This window comes from Carlito syrichta, unplaced genomic scaffold (assembly GCF_000164805.1).
Source record: "Carlito syrichta isolate Samal-C Ts95f unplaced genomic scaffold, Tarsius_syrichta-2.0.1 Scaffold308819, whole genome shotgun sequence".
In the NCBI taxonomy this organism is placed as follows: Eukaryota; Metazoa; Chordata; class Mammalia; order Primates; family Tarsiidae; genus Carlito; species Carlito syrichta.
The window spans coordinates 1,183,257-1,206,308 of NW_007252915.1; the positions used below are offsets into that span (position 1 = coordinate 1,183,257).

A 23,052-nucleotide genomic window follows, 5' to 3' on the forward strand; every position below is an offset into this window, starting at 1 on the left:
CTGAGGCGGAAGGATCGCCGGATCCCAGCAGGTCAAGGCTGCGGTGGCCGGGAGTGGCCATTGCACTCCAGTCTGGGCAACGGAGTGAGACTCCAACTCAAAAAAAAAGCTAAATACTTGGTTGAGGAAAAAATATGTAAACCTGTTTATTCTAAAGTATATCAAATAAGAACAACAACAACAGTAAGTATATGCAGTCTTGAGCACTCTGCCATGCCGGGCTGTTTTCTCCATTTACCTTACTTAACTATCACAACAAACATATAACAGAGGCACTACTATTATTCGTATTTTACAGATAAGGTGACCAAGGCACAGAGGGGTTAAGCAACTCAACTCAGATAGAAGGTGATGGGGCCAGGAAGTCTGACTCTAGTAATAACTTGATAATCAGACCCTTTCCTCTTCAGGATTCTGAGAGTAAGGACCCCGAATGATGAGAAGATAGGATTGGATCCATGGGATAATCTGGACAAGGTACCAAACCGAGAATGGCTATATACAATAACCCTTTCAATGACCTGACCAGAATCCAGCAAGGGCTTCTTAGCTTCCTAAATCAGGTTGAGAGATTCAAGAGTTGCCCTAGTATGTAGGGTGCAGCTTGAGGACCATTTTTGTCCCACAAGAAAAGTAATTTGCATGATTAGAGTTTAGCAACTCCTCCTGCCATCTCATCCCTATGTAAGAGATAAAATGTCAATTCCCAACAATTTTACCTCCCACAGAAGCTACAAATTCACTCCTAAGTATATCCTGCAAAGATCCAAACCAAAGCCTGCTTTATCAGAACTTAAAGTTAGATGGCTTCCAGCTACCTTAAAATGTAGCCATATGCTCCCTGGTATTATAGGTCCTATTATGCAAGCCTCCTTCCCAATCTCACAGGAGACTAGAGGACATGCCACTGCTGTTGCTTCCTATCCACATTTTGTTTTGTTCCTATCCACATTTTAAAGTAACAGAATAAAAAAAAAACAAAAAACCCAGGTTCAATTGGCTCCAGTTGGTGTGAATAATGAGATGTAGCTGTCAGATTCCTGGAAAGCTGCCAGCATGGTCATTAACTGGCCAGATACTAGGCCTACTTACAAAGAGGATAATTAATACAATTTTAAATGGGGTCAATATTAGCAAGATTTTAAATGTGGGACTGGGGTGAAACAATTTATGGATGAGGATCCTACTTGCAGTTAAGTGTTCTTTGTAAAAAAAAAGGGGATAGATTAGGATGAGGGGGGAGACGGAGCTTCCTCAATTTTTGAAATCAAGCTTTGCCCAATTAATATATGGTCCTTTTTTGAAGTTTATGATGGAAGAATCCTAGCTTTGACAAGTTGGCAGTAACCCTTGTGATCTACTTCACTGAGATATGTATTGTCACTGCAAAAATAAAACATACCACAAAACTGGAAAGCAGACCCAGCCTGTGATCATTAGACAGACTGGACCAAGTGCCTCAAGCCTTTGATGCCCTGACATATTATTTTCTGGATGGTGTCCAGCAACCTAGTGCAGAATAGCTTTTTCTCTACTGTATCCAGATGGCAAATGGAAGAGATCAAATTCAACAGTTTCAGGACTAACCTTAATGGATGTGAAAGGCTGGCTTCTCTATCAGTTTTTCAGGGATCTACAATACAAAAAGGGTCTTTGAACAAAGAGACAAATAATTGGCTTCTCTCTGTCTGTCTCTCTCTCTCTCTCTCTCTCTCTCTCTCTTCAAAAACTAAACCATGGATGTGGTAATCTGGTTCAAATTGATCTTCTACTTGAAAAGGACAGCCAGATATCTGTTCAGTTCTAATCACTGACACTCTTATGACACGTTCTGTGAAGTTCAGATGGGTGTTAATGCTTAATATTCTGGAAAGGTTTTTTTTTTCCTCCCACTTCAGGCAAATATTTTTACTCTTCCTCTATTTCCTTCAAAATTTTAACCAAACATACCTATGTGTGTGTGTGTGTGTGTGTGTGTGTGTGTGTGTGTGTGTGTGTGTATGTGTCTTCCTAAATGTTTAGGTAGCATTGTCTTTATAGAAAGAATCTCACACCCTCACTAAAGACTGACTCAGAGCCTTACACATTTGTGCTATTGAATAAGCACACACTAGAAAACACTATAAAACCATTTGTACAGGAAGGAATACGGTATAAAGGTCTGCCTCACCCTCCAGACTTTATTTCTTGAAGGTTTTACTATGGAAGTGCCAGAAATACCTCATTAGTCACATAAAAGTCTTATGGTGCAGGTCATAAGACCAGCTTTGACAATGAGGAGGAGGGCCCGATATTTGAAAAAGAGGAATAAGTTTACCTTCTGAGTTATTCTATAAAACAAAGACAAGTCAACATAAAGGGGGAGTTCTTAACTTAGGTTTATGGACTTGTGAAATTGTACACAAGGTTATACAATTTTTTAAGGTAGAAGATCCACATTTAAGTAAAAGGAAATAATGATCTCCCTAAAAAGTATAAGAACTTGAGAACAAGACTTAATAGAAACAAGATTAGACATATTAACATATCTAAAGAAAGAATATGCCCGCTTGAGTGGTAGAAGCTCAAAAAAGCTCTACTGAGAAAACGTTGGCCTACGTTCTAAAGAACGATCCAGAGAAGATGGTGCTATGACACAGGCCAGCAGTATGTTGCCCAAGGAGCAGGCACATCCCACCTGGAAGTGGATCTTTGGGTTATTACAGATTGATTACTTGGATGAGGTGATTCTACAAACTCCCTCTGCTCTGAGTCCAAACCCATAAAGCCGCCTTCTTTAATAATTTGGCTTCTCAGTTAAACTTGTCTGTAAGTAAAGACTATCATAATCAGTAAAGACAACACTGGTACTCCTTACCCTATTTTCATATAAGATATATGGGGTGTGAGCTTCTATCTGTGTGTGTGTATGAGTGTGCACTAAAGTGTGTGTTTGTGTGTGTGTGCATGTACACACACATATACGCACTTGCATACACACGTATTAATCTACAAAACATTTTCCTTATTTGGCTTCCAGGATGTCATCACCTCCTACTTTTTCTTTTTTTTTTCCACAGAATGAATCAGCTAATTTCATTACAAAGGAAAACATCAAAATAACAAAGAACAAAATTGCTCAATTTTCATGAAACAAATGGAATGATAATTTCATGATAGTAATGGTATACAAAATGTTACTTGAAAAGTGCTAAGGAATGATATATGGATTAAATATAGGTGGTGCTATTAAGTTAAAATATTAAATAGGCTGGCCGGGCTCGGTGGCTCAGCCTGCAATCCCAGCACGTGGATTGCCGAGGCAAGTGGATTGCCTGAACCCACGGGTTCGAGATCAGTCCGGGCAACTTGGCGAGACCTCTTCTCTACAGTAAATAAAAAATTAGCCAGGCGTGGTAGTGCGCACCTGCAGTTCCAGTTACTTGGAAGGCTGAGGCAGAAGGATCCTGGAGCTGAGCAAGTTGACGTTGGGGTGGCTGTGAGTGTGTCACGGCACTAGATCCGGGGCGGTGGGTGAAACTCCAACTCAAAAATGAATGAATAAATAAATAAAAATATTAAATAAGTTGCTGTACAATCTGCCAAGCTGCTGAGAATATCAAAAAGTAGAGCATAACATATAGACAGTAAGGTCTGCCCACAGTCTAAAAATTTTGTTTTATCCGTTGGTATAAAACTCTTCTTCCACCAAAGTGTTCACCATCACTGCCATGTAGATGTGACATTGATTGATTGGGTTTACACCTCCTTTCCTTCCCTTCCCACCTTTTTGGTGACAGGGTTAAGAACTGTCAGATGGCTGGAAATGAACAGTCAGATCCTGGCAGGTGGAAATGAAGGAGAAGTGAAGGGCAAGATGCTAAGCAGTATTAAGTTATCATATTTTTATTAACTAAGAAGCAAATGTAATGAGCTTCTGCTTAACTGGGGACATACTCGATTTTTATTGTCTGGATACTATGCTTCGTATATTTGGCACAGGAAAAAAAAAATCAGCCTAACAGAAGCAATTCTATTAACACTTTACCTGTCTAAACATAATCCATTAATCTTAGCATTTACCCGAAGAGAGTACGTTACAGGGAAAAGTCATTGATTGGCTCCAGAAATCTTTATTAAAGAATTGTCACAGTCTCAGTTCCGGTGCCAAAAGCAGAATTTCTTTAGGCACTGACTACCTTTTTTTGGGCAGAGCTTGGTAGGCAGATGCCAGGTCTACATCTGATTCCTGTAAGGTTCATGAACTAATTTGATCAGACCAAGTGAGCTCTGCTTAGCGTAGATGGATGAACATACAGCAGTAGGCCTGGACTGTTGAATGTCGAGTAGTATCAGGACTCTGAGGTATATCATGTGTAAGAACGGAAGAATGTTTAGCCTTTTGGAAGGTGAGTCTTTTGAGGTCACTCGGAATTTGTTCTCTGGATCAAACGTTAACCAAAGTTTTTATTTGGATGCAAGATCCAATGGTGTTGCAGCTCCCAGTAGACATCCAGGGAAGGAGGACCAGGAGGGATTCCTCGTCCAGGTATCTTGCACTAATTCTACAGTAGCCTAGTTTCAGCATGCTTTCTGCCTCTCTTTCTCCTCCCTACTTTTTCTTAAACCAGTCTGGATAGCACTTTCTTATCTGGTCCTTCTCATCACTCCAACCTATGTTGGATTATTCACAGGCTTCAGCACTCAGAACCTCTTCTCTTTCTAAACCAACTGCCTAAGTAATCACACCCAATCTCAAGGCTTTAAAAACAGTCTATAGCAGATGACTCCCAAATGTGCATCTCCATCTACACCTGTCTCCTGAGCTTTGGTCTCATACATCTAACTGCCTACCTGACTTCCCCACTGAGACATTTACAAAGCATCTAAAATCGACACGTCTAAACCTCAACTCTTAATCTTCTCCCCCAAGCCTTGCTCCCATTGTAGTCTTTACCATCTCAGTATGGAGCAAATTCATTCCTCCAGTAACTCTGGCCAGAAGTCTTGGAATCATTGTTGACTCTTTTCTTTCTTCTTCCTATGTCTAATTAGAAAACCTTGTTGGTCTACCTCCTTTAAAATAAATATCCAGAATCTGACTGCTCTTTATGAAACCATCTTCGCCACTCATCTGAGTCCAAGTCACCATCATCTCTTGCTCAGATCTTGTAGTAGCCTGCTAACTGGTCCCTTGCTTCTACTCTTGCTCCTCTATATTCTATTTTTAACATAAGAGCCAAAGCAAAAGAAACCATCAAGAAAGCAGAGAGACAGTCGACAGAATGTGAAAAAAATATTTGCTAACTGTATATCTGACAAAGGTCTGACATCTAGGATCTACAAGGAACTCAAACACGCCAAAAGGAAAAAAACAAACAGCCCCATTAAAAAGTGGGCAAAAGACATGAATAGACACTTCTCAAAAGAAGACATACGAACAGCCAACAGACACATGAAAAAGTGCTCAGCCTCACTCATCATCAGAGAAATGCAAATCAAACCCAAATTGAGAGACTACCTAACCCCTGTAAGAATGGCCATCATTAATAAAACAAACAACAACAGATGCTGGCAAGAATGCAGAGAAATAGGAACACTTCTACACTGCTGGTAGGAATGCAAATTAGTGCACCCTCTTTGGAAGAGAGTGTGGCAATTTCTGAAAGAACTAGAAGTTGACCTTCTGTATGACCCAGCAATTCCCCTATTGGTAATATACCTGGAGGAACTCAAATCATTCTGCAAAAAAGATACCCGCATACATGTGTTTGTTGCAGCTCTATTCACAATAGCAAAAACATGGAACCAATCATGTTGCCCATCGAAGCTGGACCGGATAAAAAAAATGTGGTACATATACACAATAGAATATTATGCAGCCATAAAGGACAAACATATGGACTTCGCAGCAACTTGGATGGATTTAGAGTCGATCACACTCAGTGATCTATCACAGAAACAAAGAACAGAGTACCATATATTCGTACTCATAAGCAGACCTTGAGCAATTATAATACTATCAGAAAGGGATTGGCAATTGAGGGAAACTGCTAGGGGAGGGAGGAGCACATCTCATCAACAAGGGTACCTGCATAATCAATGTTTGTATACCTAACCCTGAATTGTACCCCACATCTTTATAATAAAAAAAGAAAAAGAAAAAATACAGACCCAGAAAAAAAAACTTCCAGAGTGAGGCTTCAAAATTTCCATCAGGACGTGTCATTCCTCCACACAAAACCTTCCAATGATTTCCCGACTCCATCCTAGTAAAGGCCAAAGTCTCTCTCCAATTATTTCTAAGGTTTTATGCAACTGAACTCCCCACTTTCTCCCTGCTATCAGTCATCTGACTTTGTGTCCTATTTCTATAATGCAGCAAAATGCAAGCCACCCCAAAGTGGACACCCTTGTTAGCTGTTGCTGCTCTTGGGGCAAGTTACTTAACATTTGTTTCACAGATCCTCACTATAGTGTCTTCTAGGATTGTTATGAGAACTAAATGAAGTGATATTTGTGGGATATTTGGAAAAGCATCCAACACACAGTGTTTGACAATATTCGTTAAATACAGAAAATGCTCACTCTCCTCCATCCAAACTGGCCTCCTAATATGCCGGGTTAGCCCCCTCCACCACGGCCTCGCCATTCTTCTCTCCTCTCCTGGCATGCTCTTCCCCCAGGTACTCACCTTGTGCATGGCATTACAGCCTTCAGGTCTTTCATTGTTGGGAGCCTTCGCTGACCACTCAATTTAAAACTGCAATACCAGAAGCAGCCACTGCACTCCAGTCTGGGCGACAGAGTGAGACTGCAACTCAAAAACAAAAAACAAAAAGAAAACTGCAATACCCTTTGGCAGTCCTTATCTTCTGTTCCTACTTTTATTTTTCTCCATGTCACTACACCTAACATACCATCCACTTTAGTTTCTTGTTGATTGTCTGTCTCTCCCACTGGAATACAAGATTTCTGTCTGGGTTTTTCACTGTTCTACCTCTAAAACCTAGCACACAGTAGGTGCTCAACATATATATATATATCTGTTGAATAAATCAATGCATATAAAATACTCACAACTTTATTACTCCCATGAACTAGAGATGAGGTCAGAATTCATTAAGTGACATATCGAAATAATACTACAATGACCAGGTTCTCTTAATCATTCAGGAAACACTAAGTCCAAAAAAATCCCACATAACTACATAAATGGGAGAAAAGTAGATGTTTACACTTATTCAGCCTTTAGTCATTATCGTCCCACCTCCTGAATACTTTCTAAAATGATTAAAAGATTAGGAAGCCGGCTCTATTTCTACTTCCAATTCCATTATCCAAGAGAGTTCAAGTATCAGGTAGATTACCCATCCAAACACTAGCATTCAATATATTTATTAGATCTCTTCAAGTTCAATCATCTAGCCCCTTGTCATACCCCTGGACCTGGCCATCATACAGAATTTCTCCATTTTTGAAATCATGAATGTCAATATTCTATTCAGTCTGCAACCTGCTACCTTTCCACTCTGTCATCCTTTCATTCCCACTGCGCCTGCTCTTCAAGATCATTTGGAAACCATAGTCTCTGATTTTTCAACTTTTTGCTGGAGCAGCAGTTCCTACCTGTTCTCTCTTCTTCCCCTATCCAACCTGGCCCCAGGGTCAATCACCTGGATTAAGCCCTCCTAAGCATCCTCAGCACCCTTCCCATTGTGTCTCCATTGCCAAGCAAACTCCAATCCTGGATCAATGATAGAGAGTTCATTCCTCACTTAGCTATCTTACTCACTGAGAAGTTTTTTGGGGGAAAAATCTCCATACAATGCAGAATCTTCTCACAAATCTAATTTATGATTTCCAATTTTAATCAGGCTCTCGACACTGCTTATCAACTCCTTTTGAAAAACTTACATAATACAGCGTGTACTGTTCTAGATACTTACAAATATTAACTCATTTAATCCTCACAGCAACTCTCTCTTATTGTCTCTGTTTTATAGATGAAGAAATGAAGGCACAGAAAAGTTAAGTGACTTCATAAGGCCACGCTGCTAGTAAATAGCACAGCTTACAAGCTCCAAACACCGTCAGTCTGGCCATAGAGCTCAAGCTTTTAACTCTATGTTCTTCTTCACCTTACAGATAAAGAAAATGAAGCTCAGTAACTTTCCCAAGAACACCTAGTTATCAGGTGAAAGAACTTTGATTTGAATAGAAGGAGTCTGATGTCAGAAGCCACACACTAACCAGGACTATGCTGAATAGGTTTTGGAATTCCTCGTTTTTCCATGCCATCCCCAGAAAGTTCATCTAGACTCACGCCCACCTCTACCTTTCTCCTGGTCCCTGTGTCCAATCATTTGCTCTGGATTACCTTTTTCCTGCTTCTTTCTATCTCTTGCCTGTATCTTCAACCCCTTTATCTTTACTAGCTCTTATAATCATATTCAAGTTTCTTTCATCTTAAAAGACCCTAACTCCAAAAATCTCGCTTGGTAGGGCCATTCTGTATCGTTCCCTTCACCCTTTCTGATACGTCCTTCTCTATCAGGATCTTCAAAATAGCAACTTTCACTTTCTCACCTCTTCTTTCACTGTAACTAACCTTAGGCACCAATACCACTTCTAAAGCTAATGTCATTAATGATATGCCAATTATAAATTCTAATGGATAAATTTTAGTCTTTACTTTACCATACCACTCTCTTGCTCCACATTTCTTCTTCGAAATTTTCTACCTCCTTGGAATCCATAAATCTATACTCTGATTATTATCCTATCTCTGTCTCCTTTTTGAACTCCTCAATTCTGGCTTCTGCCCCAGAGTTTAAGCCTGGAGAGGTTTAATAAACCTTGAATTTAAGAATATATATTTTCCCCACTTTACATGCTTAATTTTTTATGAGCTCTCTGTAAAAGACACAAACTTAAGTGGCAGTCAGCAGACAGTGATCCCATCAGTGATCATGGCTTTGTTGTTTCTTTTTGAAGACCCGCTCTTCTTGTTTCCCATTTCTTCTTACTTGTGGTTTGAATGGAAATTGGCTAACCCACCCGATATCCACACAGTTAAAGGTGGGCTTTCAAAAAAAAAAAAGGTATCATGGTAGCCTAACACAAAAGTTGACTAGTTAGACAGAAAAATAAGACTACAGGACAGGCTGTATCTCTATTTGAATCATCGATATGTTAATATGTTCCCAATCAAAACTAAACACGTAGTTTACTATGGAATTTCTGTTTCCTTTTAAAATATGAAAAACAACATGAAAGATGTCACATGGAAGTATTGGAATTTCTAAGACAGCTTAAGGATTTATGGGTACAACTGGTCCTGGATTTTACAAGACGTCTGGCCACTGTAGTCATAGACTACAACAGAGAATATTTGTGTTTGCCTCAAACTCATATGTTGAAACCTAATTTCCAATGGTGATGGTCTTAGGAGGTGGGGCCTTTGGGAAGTGATTAGCACCCTCATAAAAGAGACCCCAGACAGCCCGCTCACCCCTTCCACTACATGAGGTTACAGCAAGCAGACAGCTGTCTACCCTGGATGGCCGTCTATCCATCTATCCATCCATCTGAAGGAGGAAGGAGGTCCTGGCCAGACAACAAACGTGTCAGAACTTTGGTTTTGGACCTCCCAGCCTCCAAAACTATGAACAATGAAGATCTACTGTCTTAGCTACTAAACATGTACTTGACAAACTGGTGAGCAAGTATAGTAATAAAGCTTTCCTGACAACTATTAAAATGCTACTAGCTACCTTTAAAAAAAAGAGTTCTTTGCAAAACCTTGGCCATGATATAAAACCTGCTTGAATCACATTACTCCACTCTTATTATGGTGCAACGAAAAATGAAGATGCATTAGACTAAAAGCTTACAAATGGACTTACTGTCTATAGCATCTAACAGCACAGACCTATAGCTGTTTTTTACATGTATGCAGAGCATAACAAGAACTACATAACAAAGGTGCTAGACATGGTTTGACGGGTTGCTTTAGTGGGACTTACAGTGGATAAATGAGTAAAAAGAAGCAGTGTCATAAATGAGCTTTGTATTTCCTTCATGAGTGGAAGAAAGCATATTCCTGATTATAATACAAAACACACAACATTGGTTATATAGAAAATGTAGCACATTTATTAAATTAGACAGTCCTTTGAGCCAAAACTATGCTTAAAATAAAATGGTTTCATCTTAATCCTGAGTATACCTATACTTTTTTACGTACAGATATAATATTTGGTATATAATTAGCAGGAGCTGTGAAAAATAAAATTAGGGCTAGAGTGGCAATAAAAGTCAGTCACAGCAACAAGTGAGAAATCCATAGCCCACTTGGAAAATCACTTAAATAAGTTTGGTATTATCTTCCAATCATTCATCTGAATAGCTTGGGCAATAATGAGGTCACTCATTAACTGCACCAAACATTGAACACCTTTTGCAATTAAATAAATAAAAATACACAAAAAAGGAGGGTTTAAAGTCAACAAGCTGCCTGATGACAATGCTCTACACTTTATCATGTGTTATTCATTGATTTTTTTTCACTGAATTCATTCACTCATCAAATACTTATTGTGCTCCTTCTGTGACGGTAGTTATTATGCCAAAGTTTTAAGTAGTAACTCATTTTCTCACACATACAGTTAACATAGTCACCGCTCAACAGGAAGAATCTTCCTGTCTTTCATGGTTGGTGGTGGCTTCCAGGAACATATTTCCCAGTGAGGTCTGCCTGCCGAGTGGAAGTCTATGGCTGCACCTGTGGTGCAGAGTACACTGAGCTGTTTCTGCTGAAGAAAGTGTTCGCAAAAAAGTCTAAATGAAAAAAGCATTCTCATCCATTTATCTTAAAGCAAGATACCTATACAGAGACAGAATATAAAGAAAGATGCATTCATTTCCATAATAAAGGTACGAAACACTATACAATTTCAAAATGGGAGTGAACGTTTCCAGCTTCAGAATAAAGTTTTCTGGAATGTATATATGAGCCTTGTTACTGTTTGTTTTAAACAACTTTATTGAGGTATGATTGTTACGCAAAAAGCAGTACAGATGAAAATGGGAAGAAAGGTTTTTCCAAGAAGAGGTAATAGCACTAATAAAGTAGTAAAGGGAACAGCTCTGAGCAAACTTGGACTTTTTTTTTTTTTTTTTTGAGTTGGAGTCTCACTCTGTCGTCCAGACTGGAGTGCAGTGGTCACTCCCGGCCACCGCAGCCTCGACCTGCTGGGCTCCGGTGATCCTTCCGCCTCAGCCTTCCGAGTAGCCGGAATTACAGGTATGCGCTACCACACCCGGCTGATTTTTTGATTTATTGTAGAGATGAAGTCTCGCTGCCCAGGCGGGTCTCGAATCCACGGGCTCAGGCAATCCACTCACCTCAGCCTCCCAAAGGCGTAGGATTACAGGCTGAGCCACCAAGTCCGGCTTATCTTTTTTTTTGAGTTGGAGTCTCACTCTGTTGCCCAGGCTAGAGTGCAGTGGCACACTCATGGCCACCCCAGCCTCAACCTGCTTGGCTCCAGTGATCCTTTCGCCTCAGTCTTCCAAGTAGCTGGAACTACAGGTGCACACTACCACACCCAGCTAATTTTTTTGATTTATTGTAGAGAGGAGGTCTCGCCAAGTTGCCTGGGGTGGTCTTGAACTCATGGGCTCAGGCAGTCCACTCGCCTTTGTCTCCCAAAGTGCTGGGATTACAGGCTGAACCACTGGGCCCAGCCAAAGTCGGAAATTTTATGACGTCAGTCAGTGCAAAGGATCCAGGTAAGGTAACAGTGGCTTAGAGACGTCTTTTGGATCCAGACTGTGGAAAATCTTGAATGTTGGGCAATAAGGAGTCTGGACTTTATGAGAAGCCTCAAAGGTTTCTGAGCAAGGGAACAGCACAATAGGAGCTCTGCTTTGGGGAGATTACTCTTGTCTAACTGATTTTCTGGGGGTAGAGCGAGGGGAAGACTATGAAGATGACAGGAATCCTATCAAGATTGGTAAGGGTAGATGAGATACAAGTTGCTGAGTAGAACTATTTATTATTGAAGAAATAGTCATCTCAGGCATGGAAGACCCACCCGGTGGTATGCAGTGGCTAAAGGACTTCGCATATATAATTTTTTTAAAAATAGAGACAGGGTCTTGCTATGCTGCCTAAGCTGGTCTCAAACTCCTGGACTCAAGCAATCTTTCTGCCTTGGCCTCCCAAAGTGCTAGGATTATAAGAGCATGCCACTGTGCCTAGCTAGGACTTTATATATATGGCTGGATCTCAAATCCACATAAAATTCCTTCAACGTGTTCTTATTAACACTTTGCAGATGAGAAAATTGAGGTTTAGTAAGGGGAAATACCTTGCCTAGCATCACACAGTTAACATATGGTAGGGCCAGGCCTAAGATCCAGTCATGCACGGTCTGTTCTCCCACACTTCCTCTTAATGAAGAGCCAGTCAACTTTAAAACGACAAGTATAATGTTCATGTGAATGTTTATCTTCTACAAACTTGCTTCTCTAACTTATTGAGACTAGATGTTTCACAGCTTGGTGGCATGGGGGTAGCTGGAAAGTTGCCAGCCATTGGAGAAGTCGAAGTTGCCTGCAGAGAGGCATTTTACTCCACAACCAAGATGGCCAGGTAACTAATATCCATGGCGGGGCCAACCTGGCTCTCTCCCCAGGACTGGCAAGGTTCTACACAGTCTGGTGCTTAACATCTCCCTTGAGACTTCACTTTGTACTGCATATTGACCCCCAGCCCAAGAGCAAATTTATGAACTGGCTGCTTACACCATTCTCCCCATGAGAGGACAGGAATCCAATCAGGGATCTGAGTCAACAGTTCCACTTCCTTTCGCTATTATACTCTCCCGCTTCACAAAAGGGGTCCAAAATGACACAGTGAGTAAAGAGCGGGCCTGAATGAATATAAAGTAGAATGGTCCATGCAAAATCTCTGTTCATGAGAAGTATAAAGGAAAGTTCATGAGAAGCCCTTTGGTATATAAAATCCGCTCTGTTCAATGACATTAATTTTAAAGCCTCATCAGCATCTTAATTAATATGCTAATTGGTCATAATTTATCTCAATACTCTATAATTAGTGAATTACAGACTTCTTTAAGAACTCTTTCAAAGGACCATCCTTTAGGACAAAATTCTTTTTTATCCCTTGCAGAAATGGCTTACAACACTAACTACTTTCATTTCTTCCACCTTCCTACTTTGTACTGCTGCTAATTCTTGAAGAAAGTGTTCTAGCCATAAATCCCAACTAGACCCTAGATAGTGGACCCTTGGTCATCCATCAGTTTTAGCTCTCACCACCTCTCCTCTGCCTGCAGGACTCCATGTGGGTTGACCTTTTAGCTATAGACTGTGTATAAACAGAACTTCCTACATGCACCTTGGGACTCACGTGTTAAAAGCCCTTATTTTACACAAGGTAATCCCAGTGGCAGTAGCCAAATGGAGACACAGAGATAAATTTACAAGACAGCTTTGCTCCTTCTCACAATTCACCGAGCCAAACAAGACTGGAAGAACAGCAACAACAAAGAATGATTTATAATTTCTACTCTGCATGCCACCATGGCAAGATATACAAGTGGTTTTCACGGAACAGATTTAAAAGTTACAAGGCAGTTTTCATCAAATTAACATGCGTAATTTGTTTCCTGATTTACTATCATTTTATTATAGTTATTGCACAGGGTTTGGAATAAGGCTACTTGGGTTTCCATGTTGGTTCTGACACTTCATAGCTATGTGACTTTGGGAGGGTTATTTAACCTACCAGCATCGACATCTATATAATGGGACTAACAGCACCTCCCTCATTGAGTTAGAAGAATTAAATGAGCGAATGCACGTCAAATACTTAAAACCATGCTTCGGACATAATAAGCATCCAATAAATTCGGTCTGCTGAATGAATGAATGAATGATTGGCACCCTCCCATTTTCGTGATGTTTAGTAGTTCCTGAAATCATCACAGTCCCGTCAGACCAGGGTCCAAAATGAATCAAACGTTTAGTGCGAATAGGGTACTACCCACAAAACTAACACTCGACCAAAGATCCATAATGGCTTTCGACCATCATCATCAAAACTGGCTTCAAGCAGGCACAACGAAAGCTTCAGCAGCAAGTTAAAATTTTGATGCTACATGGTGAAACTTCGCATGCTGCGCTCAAGACTAAATGAGACCACGAGAAGCATTTTGGGAACCACAGTGTGCTGTATTAGAATAGCAGATTATTACTGAAGAGAAGAGATTCCACTTAAAAATGTTTCACAATGTGAGATAGTACTTCATTTTATACTTTCGACTACCTTACTGAAAAATCAGCAACTGTCTTCCCAAGAAAACAGGACATGATGCAACCAAACCGAGGTCATTCAGGGTTCCAGCCTCAGGGGAGTTGCCTGACACCCTAAGGGATCACAGTCAGAGCTTGAGGATAGGAATGTGAAGGGGAAACTGACCTTCCTGCATACCAGCTGGTGTCCAGGCACAGAAAGTAAGGAATGTAGAAGTGGAAGTTGTGAGAACATCCATGGGTCAGAAATCAGGTTGGCTTGGCTCTGCTTTTCAGGAGGCAAAAGGGCAAAAAAGCAGTTCCTTAGCCATCCAGAAGTAAGTTCAGTTTGGAAATGGAGAGATAGCTCAAGAAAATAGAGAGCTCTAGATGAATGTTGGTTAATGATTAGAGTTAACAGAACTCAAGTGATTGGCAGTGTGAAGACCTATACAACCTTGTTTCACTCCATAAGTGTTAGGCCCAGGGAAAAGCAGCCGTCACCTTCCCCCATCTGCCCCTCCACCCACCGATCCCCTATGCACCCCTCCACCCCAAACCCACAAACCACATACAAGCTTCCTGAAACCTGCCGGCAGCTGCCGAGAAGGGCCAGACAGAAATGTTCCAGCCCACACCAGATGCGACGCTTTGTCTCCCCGCTTCACCACCGCCCCCAACACCCTCCCGAATGCAGCCCCTTAAAAACCCAAGTCCGGCCCTCCTTGGGCGCGACTCCCCTGGCCCATCTTTCTGGACCACTGGACCTTGCCCGGGAGTTTCTCCCCCAATAAACGCTTGGTTTATACCGGCCTTTGTCCTATGCCTCTTTCGGTATCGCCAAACGTTACAATAAGCAGGGAAGTTAAGAAAAACGGTGAAGCTTCCAGCTAGGGAAAAAAGAGAGGGTATTGCTAAGAAAAGAGACAGCAAGAAAATTATAAATGTCTGAGCAGAGTTAAATTAAATCAAGCTGGAATCAATGTACCATCTCTGTGCCTATAAATTATCTCTGCATCTAATGTCTTATGCTGTGGTAGAGCAGCTTCTACCCTAAATGAGTACATTTCTCCAACCAAAATCTGGGAAGAAGACTTAGGACTCATATTATATTCTTTAGAAAAGAAACTCCTGAGTGGTAGAAGCAGAATAGATTTAAGAGCACAACTAGACTAAGCGTTCTTTGTAAGGAGGAGGCCAGAGTTCAAGTTAGTTACAACAGTGACAAGAGTGGATCTGTAGGGTTGCCTTTGTGCACAAAGAGCAGCATATTATGCCGAAGTGAGCTGTGAAAAAAAAAAGGAAGAAAGAGGGGAAGGGGAGAGGGAGGGAGAGACGGGAGGGAGAAAGGGAGGAAGGGAAGGAACTAAGTTGCTTGCTGTGATCTCATGTACTCACTCACGCAGGTTAAGACAGAATATTGTATTTTAGTTATGAAACACATACATATCAAAGTACCTATGTTCAAGTCACTCACTGACAGTGTAGCTCATTAAAAATAATCCACCCATCACACGTGGTCCTGGTCAACAAACTCACTTGGATATTTAAGGAAGTCCCAGTATTTTTCAAACTACATCTCAAGAAATCCAAACTTAGGTAGCACCATCTAAGAGGCTCCTAGATTCTGTGTATGGGGTTGGGGGTAGTGGGGGGGACACCAAAGAATAGATTTGCTTCTTAAATCAGAACCACTCTGCTTTTATCTGTTTTCTCTAACAGAAATTCATGTAAGATTTCATTCAATAAGAGACTTCTACTGTTCAAGGGGAAATAGCAGAGGCAAGAATAGATTTGAGCCCTGTCAATGTTATTTAATAGCTCTGTGACTTGGGAAGATTAACTAATCTCTCTGAGTACTAGTTTCCTCTTTTATAAAACAGGTAGAACAATATCCCCAAGATCGATGTATGAAGTCAACAAGACACAGCATGTTCAGCACTCAGCAGGAGGCTTCAGCACATAGTGGGCACTAGCTAGTGAGTTCCTTTGCTGAAAGACAGGAAGAGACAGGCAGGCAGAGAGACAGACGGACAGACAGATGATAGATTTTACACACACACACACACACACACACACACACACACACACACAGTACAAGCTTCGACGGGCAGCTTGTCTTTAACGCGCAGTCATGCAAAAGCCACACTGAGAAAGAACTTGGGGGTCAGCAGCTTCACTCTTTTCTGCGTCTCCTGCCTGTGGCTGACACCCTAGTTACCAGCATCGATCCTGATCCTCAGCATCAGTCTACTATTCCTTCACTACCAGTGGTTTCCATTAGCTGCTCAAAGATACTTTTCCAATAATCGAAACAGTAGCATGTGTGGCTGGGGGTGGCCCACAACTGCGATCCCAGCCCTTTGGGAGCCTGAGGCAGGAAGATCACTTGGACCCAGGAGTTTGAGACCAGCCCAAGCAACACAGTGAGACCTCACCTCCGCAAAGGAGTATTTTAAATTTAGCAGGGTGTGTGGTACATGCCTGGAGTCCCAGCTCCTCAGGAGGCTGAGATGGGAGGATCACTTGAGGCCAAGAAGTTGAGGCTGCAGTGAGCCAGGATCACTCCACTGTCCTCTAACCTGGGTGGCAGAGTAAGACCCTACCTCAAAAGAAAGAAAGAAAGAAATGAAAATAACTATTATCATTTAGTTAGTTCACAAAAGCAACCAATCTAAAGAGCATTTTAAATAGACTCACCAATTGACTGAGATTAAATCTCAAACCATGCAACACCCTTATTTGCCATTTAAGAAAAGCACAGAAATAAGAAATAGAATGATCAAACAGGCACAATCATCAGCTAGCAAAATCCCCAGATGGCTATAGCAGCTCCTGAACACTTTCCATTAGCTCCTGTTGCACAGACAATACATGGCAGAGAAAAGCCAAGGGAAATGTCACTGGGAACACTACCCAAATTTAATGTCATTAAGATTACAGAAACCTACAATAACAAATTATTGCAAAATATGGAATGAAATGCCTACAGTAAATTTTGCTATACTAATTCTACCATTATTTAACTGTGTGACATTGGGCAAGTTATTTAACTGGAGCCATTTCTTCAGGCTTGAAATAGGCACTCAAACCTGCCATAAAGCCTGGTTATGAAAATCGCTTCTGTGGAATTCTTGCCAAACCCACACCCTCAGTCTAATCATGAGAAAACATCAGACAAGTCTAAACTGAGAGCCCGCATACAAAATAAGTGGTCAGCATGCTTCAAAAGTGTCACGGTTATGAAAGACGAAGGAAGTGTCATAGGTAAGAGGAGACACGCCAGGTGAATGCAGATCCTGGATTTGACACTGGACTGGGAAAAGGGCTAATGAAAAAACTGGCAAAATTTGAATTAGGTCTACAGTCAATTTCCTGGATTTGATAACTATGATGATTATTCAAGAAAAAGCTTGGTGAAGGGTATACAGAAATACTCTGTACTAATTTTGCGAATGTGTACATCTAAAATTATTTTAAAATTTAAAAAATTATTTTAAAAGGCTTGTTGTGAGAACTACATACAAAATCAAAAATTTTAAATCACACCTATTTTTTTTTGCAGGCATTATTCTTTCATTTAATGACTCTACTTAGAGACTGTTAACAACAGAAACATTATGTTAATACTGGCCAATCCTGGCTGGGAACCACTAATAATGAAGCACATTGTTCAACTGCAATAAAATGTGAACACTTTATACTTCAACGGAATGATTACAAATATTTCACTGTTGGCACAATACAATCATGAGTTAGTGCCTAAAGAACTATGGACTCTGTGTTTGGCCAATGATGACAGGCTTAAATTTACCTAATACCATCAGCATTTACACATAACACGTCAGATCTTCACTCTTCTAACTCTGTGACTGCTCTCATCTAGTCAGATTTCAACAGTTTTCTGTCAGGCAACACCTGGCAAAATAAACTGTTTTCATATAAATTGTAGACATCACATAATGAGTATGGAGTGATATGCTGTTATTCCTGATTCCCCCCCCCCCCCTTTTTTTTTTTTTTTTGAACTTGAGTTTATATCTAGCCTGGAGAGGCAAAAGCCTACATCTGAGATAACTAAAAATCCCCAATGCCAAGCATCTTACTCAAGATTTTGTTAAAGTAAATAAATAAATAAAGCAACTTAGGAATCACAATAGTCTATTTCGTTCTAACAAAGCACCACAAGGCTTATCCACTTTTGATTCTCACCTCGGGGAGTAAGTGCACAACCAAAACTAACAAGAGTAACCTGGCTATTTCTTAGTTTTTGATGGAACCATTCACATAATATACTTTTTTTCTATTACACTATATTCTTGCAAAATAATTTTTGTTTCCTACAAAGGTTATGAGATATCATAAAAGTGTCTAATGCATCTGGTTTAAGAATCCAATTCTTCCTTCACATATTTCTGCATCTGTTCACAAAATCCCTTTGACTTCAAAGGAGGCTTTTCAAGAAAAAAAGAAGATACATATAGAAAAAGTGGCCATAAATTTTTAGTAGTCCTTTTCTAAGGCCATTTTAATAACAGCACTGTGGGACAAGTATCTCTCTCAGAAACCTAAAATATCACAAATGGTATTAATGACTACAGATTTGTATGAAGATTTATGATTGTAAAACTTTTTTCCAGTTGTAAAAGTGATATATCTTCAATTTAAAATATGTGAAAAACATGGAATGCTTAAAGAAAACTTAAATCACTTTTAACCACTATTTAGGAGAATCAAAGCAAAACAAAGTTCAAAATTGGTTGTTTCCTTCCAGCCTTTTTTCCTGTGTATATATTTATATAAATATTTATATATAAACATTGTAATCACACTATGAATACAATTTTCTCATTCAAAATACCTCATTAGTCTTTCAAACCACAATTTTTTAATAACTAAAATTATACATAAAGTTATACTTTTAAAATACTCTCACATTTAGTTCTTATTCTACACAATGCTAAATTTAAGGTTTGGAAACATTAATCTGTTCTGGAACTTCAAACATCTTGAAACAATCTAGATTAACAATTTTAATAACCCTATTCATAAATGCTACCGAAACAATAGCAGAGGTTTAAGAAAAAAAAATTTTTTTTTTAGCATTTATAATGATTTAGTGTCCTAAACTTCCTTAGGTGGCCATTGGTGGGCTCTAGTTTGGTTTTCTTTTTTCTTTGATTCTCTAGTCTCATGACATGCTCAATTCTTTTAGTTTGGAATGAGGGAAAGTTTGGGTCTAAGGCTTAGTTACTTTAGTAACACAGCAAGTTTAACATGCTGTTAACTATAAATATCAACTAATTCTTGTTCTGCATAATCATGCCCTCAAACTTCAAGGAGAGGAATATTTGATGGGTTTACCTAATTTTGAGGCAATTCTTACCTACCATTGCTGTTGAAATTTAAAATAACCTTTGAACAGCTGTAGGTTGATAAAGAGTTTCGGATACATTGTGTCCTTTATTCTTACAAGAATCTTGTGAGGCTCATATCAAGGAAGAAGGTGAAACTTCAGAAAATATATGAGATGGTTAGAAAGATAAGTTGAACTTAAATCTCGGTTTTCATCATTACACTCAGTGGCTTTGCTTGGGACCCATAACCGTGGGTTTTACAAAGCTCGACAGAACACGCCGGTCAGCCCCGCCCTTCCTCCACCCAAACGGCTCCAGAAAAGAAGCCTGGAGACACTGTGACACGACACTGTGACACGAGCAAATCGCAGCAAAGCCCTTGACCTCTGGCTTCCTAACTTTCTAGTACTCTTCCCAACCCACCACGCAGATCGCCATGAACATGCAGAGGTGCCACAGAAGCACCTCATGGTCACAGACTCCTCTCTCCAGCGTCACCAGAGGACACAGCCGCAGGGAACGCCCGTCCCAGGGTCCCCAGCGAGGCTGCATTCGCAGGACGTTTGGCCCACGTCTGCATAAGGGGCGCGCACGCGCCCGACCCCTTTTGGCGCCGGGGGGGGCACTCCAAAGAGCGAGGAGCCGAAGGCTACGGCACGGACCAACACGACAAGGTCAATGGTCGCCGCAGGACCTCCCCGGCCTGCCGTCCTGCTCGCGCAGAGCCTGCTGGAGACCAGCGCGCCGGGGGAGGAGCTCGGGCGGCGGCTGCGCTGGCCCTGGCTCAAGCGGCGGCCGCCACAGGGAGGACGCCGCGGCGCGGCGCCCCTCAGACGCCCGGTCCCTGACAAGCCATCTCTTCCGATTTCCCCGCAGGCCCCTGGCTCGCCGTTCGGGAAAGAAGGGCAAAGACAGGGCCGAAACGAGGAGGAGGACGGCAGTTCCGGCACGGCCGCGCCTCTGCACACGTCACGCCAGGGGCCGGCTTCTCGCGTTGCCCGGCAACGGGGACGGCGCCGCACCTCCAGGGCCCGAGGCGGCGGCCGCGGCGTTCCACCGCGCGGCGCGCTCCTCTCGGCGGGGGGGGGTACGTCATCACGTAGCCTTCCCGCGCCGCCACGGGGCGCGGTCGTGGGCGAGTCGCCTTTGGGCGAGGGAAGTTTCCAGACGCTCCCAAGGACATAAACGGAGGGAGGGATGGGGGGTAGAAGGACCTCGCGGGAGGGGAAGCCGGCGGGAAAAGGGTAGGCCTCGGTTACCTGGGCAGCAGGAACAGCTCCAGGTCCTTTATGAAGTGCCCGGATGGAGCTCCAGCACCCACGCGCCTTCCGCACTGAGCGCAGCGCCATCTTGAGAAGGGCGCGCGGAGGGACGCTGGGATGACGTCTGCTCGGACAGCCAATCCCAGCCCCGCAGCCCCTTTGGCTGACTGCGCATGCCCGGGCCTCGGGGCTGCTCGCCGAGCGGCGGCCCGCGAAGCGGGTTCTTGGGGCGGGGTTGGAGGCCGGGGCCCCTCGCTTTGCGAAGGCCTCCTTGAGGGAGGGTCTCCTGGGGGGCAGTCCCGACTGGCGGGGAAGCCAAGGAGGTTGCCTTTCCCACCCCGGCCATCCGAGGTCCCTTTTAAGGCGTTTATCCGGGGATGGCGCCTCCCCGTTCTCGTAGGGGCCAGAACGTCGCCTTCGGAGGCCGAAGTGGCCGCGTTCGCTCGTTGGATCCGCCAGTACTTGTGCCTCCCGCGCGCTGGGCTCTGAGAGCACCAAGAAGGGCGGAGCTTGCCTTCCGGACGGGCAGCCTCGGGTGGCTGATCAGTAAATGATGGACGCTGATGTCGACGTCAGAGTAGGAAGCACCAAGTTTGGAGAGGAGAGGTGGTCGGAATGGCGGTGCGCGCACCTGGCCCAGGAAAGTGAAGAAAGGGTTTGGTTTGCGGTTGAATTGGGAGAAGGGCTAATACAGTTCTCCTGCTTCTTCCAGCCAGATTAAGAATCTTTCGTTGAAAATATCGCCGTCGGCCGGGCGCGGTGGCTCAGGCCTGTCGTCCCAGCACTTTGGGAGGCCGAGGCGAGAGGACCGCCTGGGCCCGCGGGCTCGAGACCCGCCCGGGCAGCATGGCGAGACCTCGTCTCTACAAAAAATCAGCCGGGCGTGGTGGCGCGCGCCTGTAGTTCTGGCTCCTTGGAAGGCTGAGGCGGAAGGATGGCCGGAGCCGGGCAGGTCGAGGCCGGGATGGCCGTGAGCGCGCCGCCGCCCTCCGGCCTGGGCGATGGAGTGAGACTCCGGCCCCAAAAATAGATAATGTGTATATCACCGTGAGAGATTCGTGAGGGTGCCCTTTTGTATTTTGTTGTATTCATTTCTTGCAAGCGGTTTTAGAACAGGGAAGCGTTCAGACATCTTTTTTATCGGTTCACGACCTTCCCCTGACTGACCAGGCCAGGCCTGATCAGCCTGTGGGCTGGAATGTGGATTTACTAAGGCAGCACCTAGTCATAGAAACAATAGGAAATGACCCCACACACAGACATGATGTTTTAAGAAAAGCCCAACTCTAGTTAAGCAATAGCTTTAATTAATTAGAAGGTCTTTGTGACCTTAGGAAGTTGATTGATAGTAATCAACACTAGTGACCAGATAACTGTAGCTCACCACTCTTAGTGTATGGTTAGCTTAATAATTATTGTAAAAGTGTATAAAGTTTGTCAAAGGCAAGTGCGTGGGCTTTCTCCCAAGAGGCCCTAAGCTGTATGGCGTGTGTGTGTGTGTGTGTGTGTGTGTGTGTGTGTGTCTGTCTGTCTCTCTCTGTCTCTCAACAAAAGGAGGTGAAATCTAGCAGAGTAAGACAAAACATAATAAGTTAAAAGTATATGCAAAGTACTGGTGAAGTTTAACCATAGTTGGTGTACTTCAGAAGTGAGCAAGGAAGGGAAGAAGGAAAAAAACCTAAGCAAATCACAATTTGTTCTTCAACAAAACCGTTTGGTTTTGGCTGTTAAGTTTGAGGTGCTTGTAGTACTTCCACCTGTGATCCCCATTAGACAGATACATGGGTCTAGGGCTCAGGAAAGATTTGAACTACAAAACAGATGGTTATTGAAACTAAGGAAGTCTTTGAGACCACCAGTGAAGTTTGCAGAATGAAACATGGAGCAAAGCATTGCAATATAGTTTTGTACAGACATGCTGTTAATGAGATTATATGACTCTAGGAATTAGAAGATTGGATTTCTGACATCCTGAGCCATCCAGATTTCAAAATAAAACCAAGCAAGCGATAAGACTGTGGTGCACAAAAGCTGTCAAAGGGTGTATCCACTTTGTTTCCTCACTCAGTAGTTTGGTAGTCTTATCTGCTGGCTCGTGTGACTGGTAATATTTTCATGGGAGATATTTC

General features: G+C 42.4%; 1 protein-coding gene across 3 annotated transcripts in view; it reads right to left on the reverse strand.

Annotated features, from left to right (window-relative positions):
* WARS2 (tryptophanyl tRNA synthetase 2, mitochondrial) overlaps nucleotides 1–21,017 on the reverse strand; it is an 87,637-nt gene extending 66,620 nt beyond the window's left edge. For 2 of the 3 annotated variants that reach the window (XM_008065901.2, XM_021716459.1), the window contains exon 1: nucleotides 20,921–21,017. In XM_008065901.2, coding sequence (XP_008064092.2) covers nucleotides 20,921–21,010 — 90 coding nt within the window. In that variant the 5' untranslated portion in view covers nucleotides 21,011–21,017. Of the gene's footprint in view, nucleotides 1–20,137; nucleotides 20,141–20,718; nucleotides 20,735–20,920 lie in introns of all 3 variants that reach the window. The other variant, XM_021716458.1, reaches the window with a different exon arrangement.
* Between the last annotated feature and the right edge of the window lie 2,035 nt (nucleotides 21,018–23,052).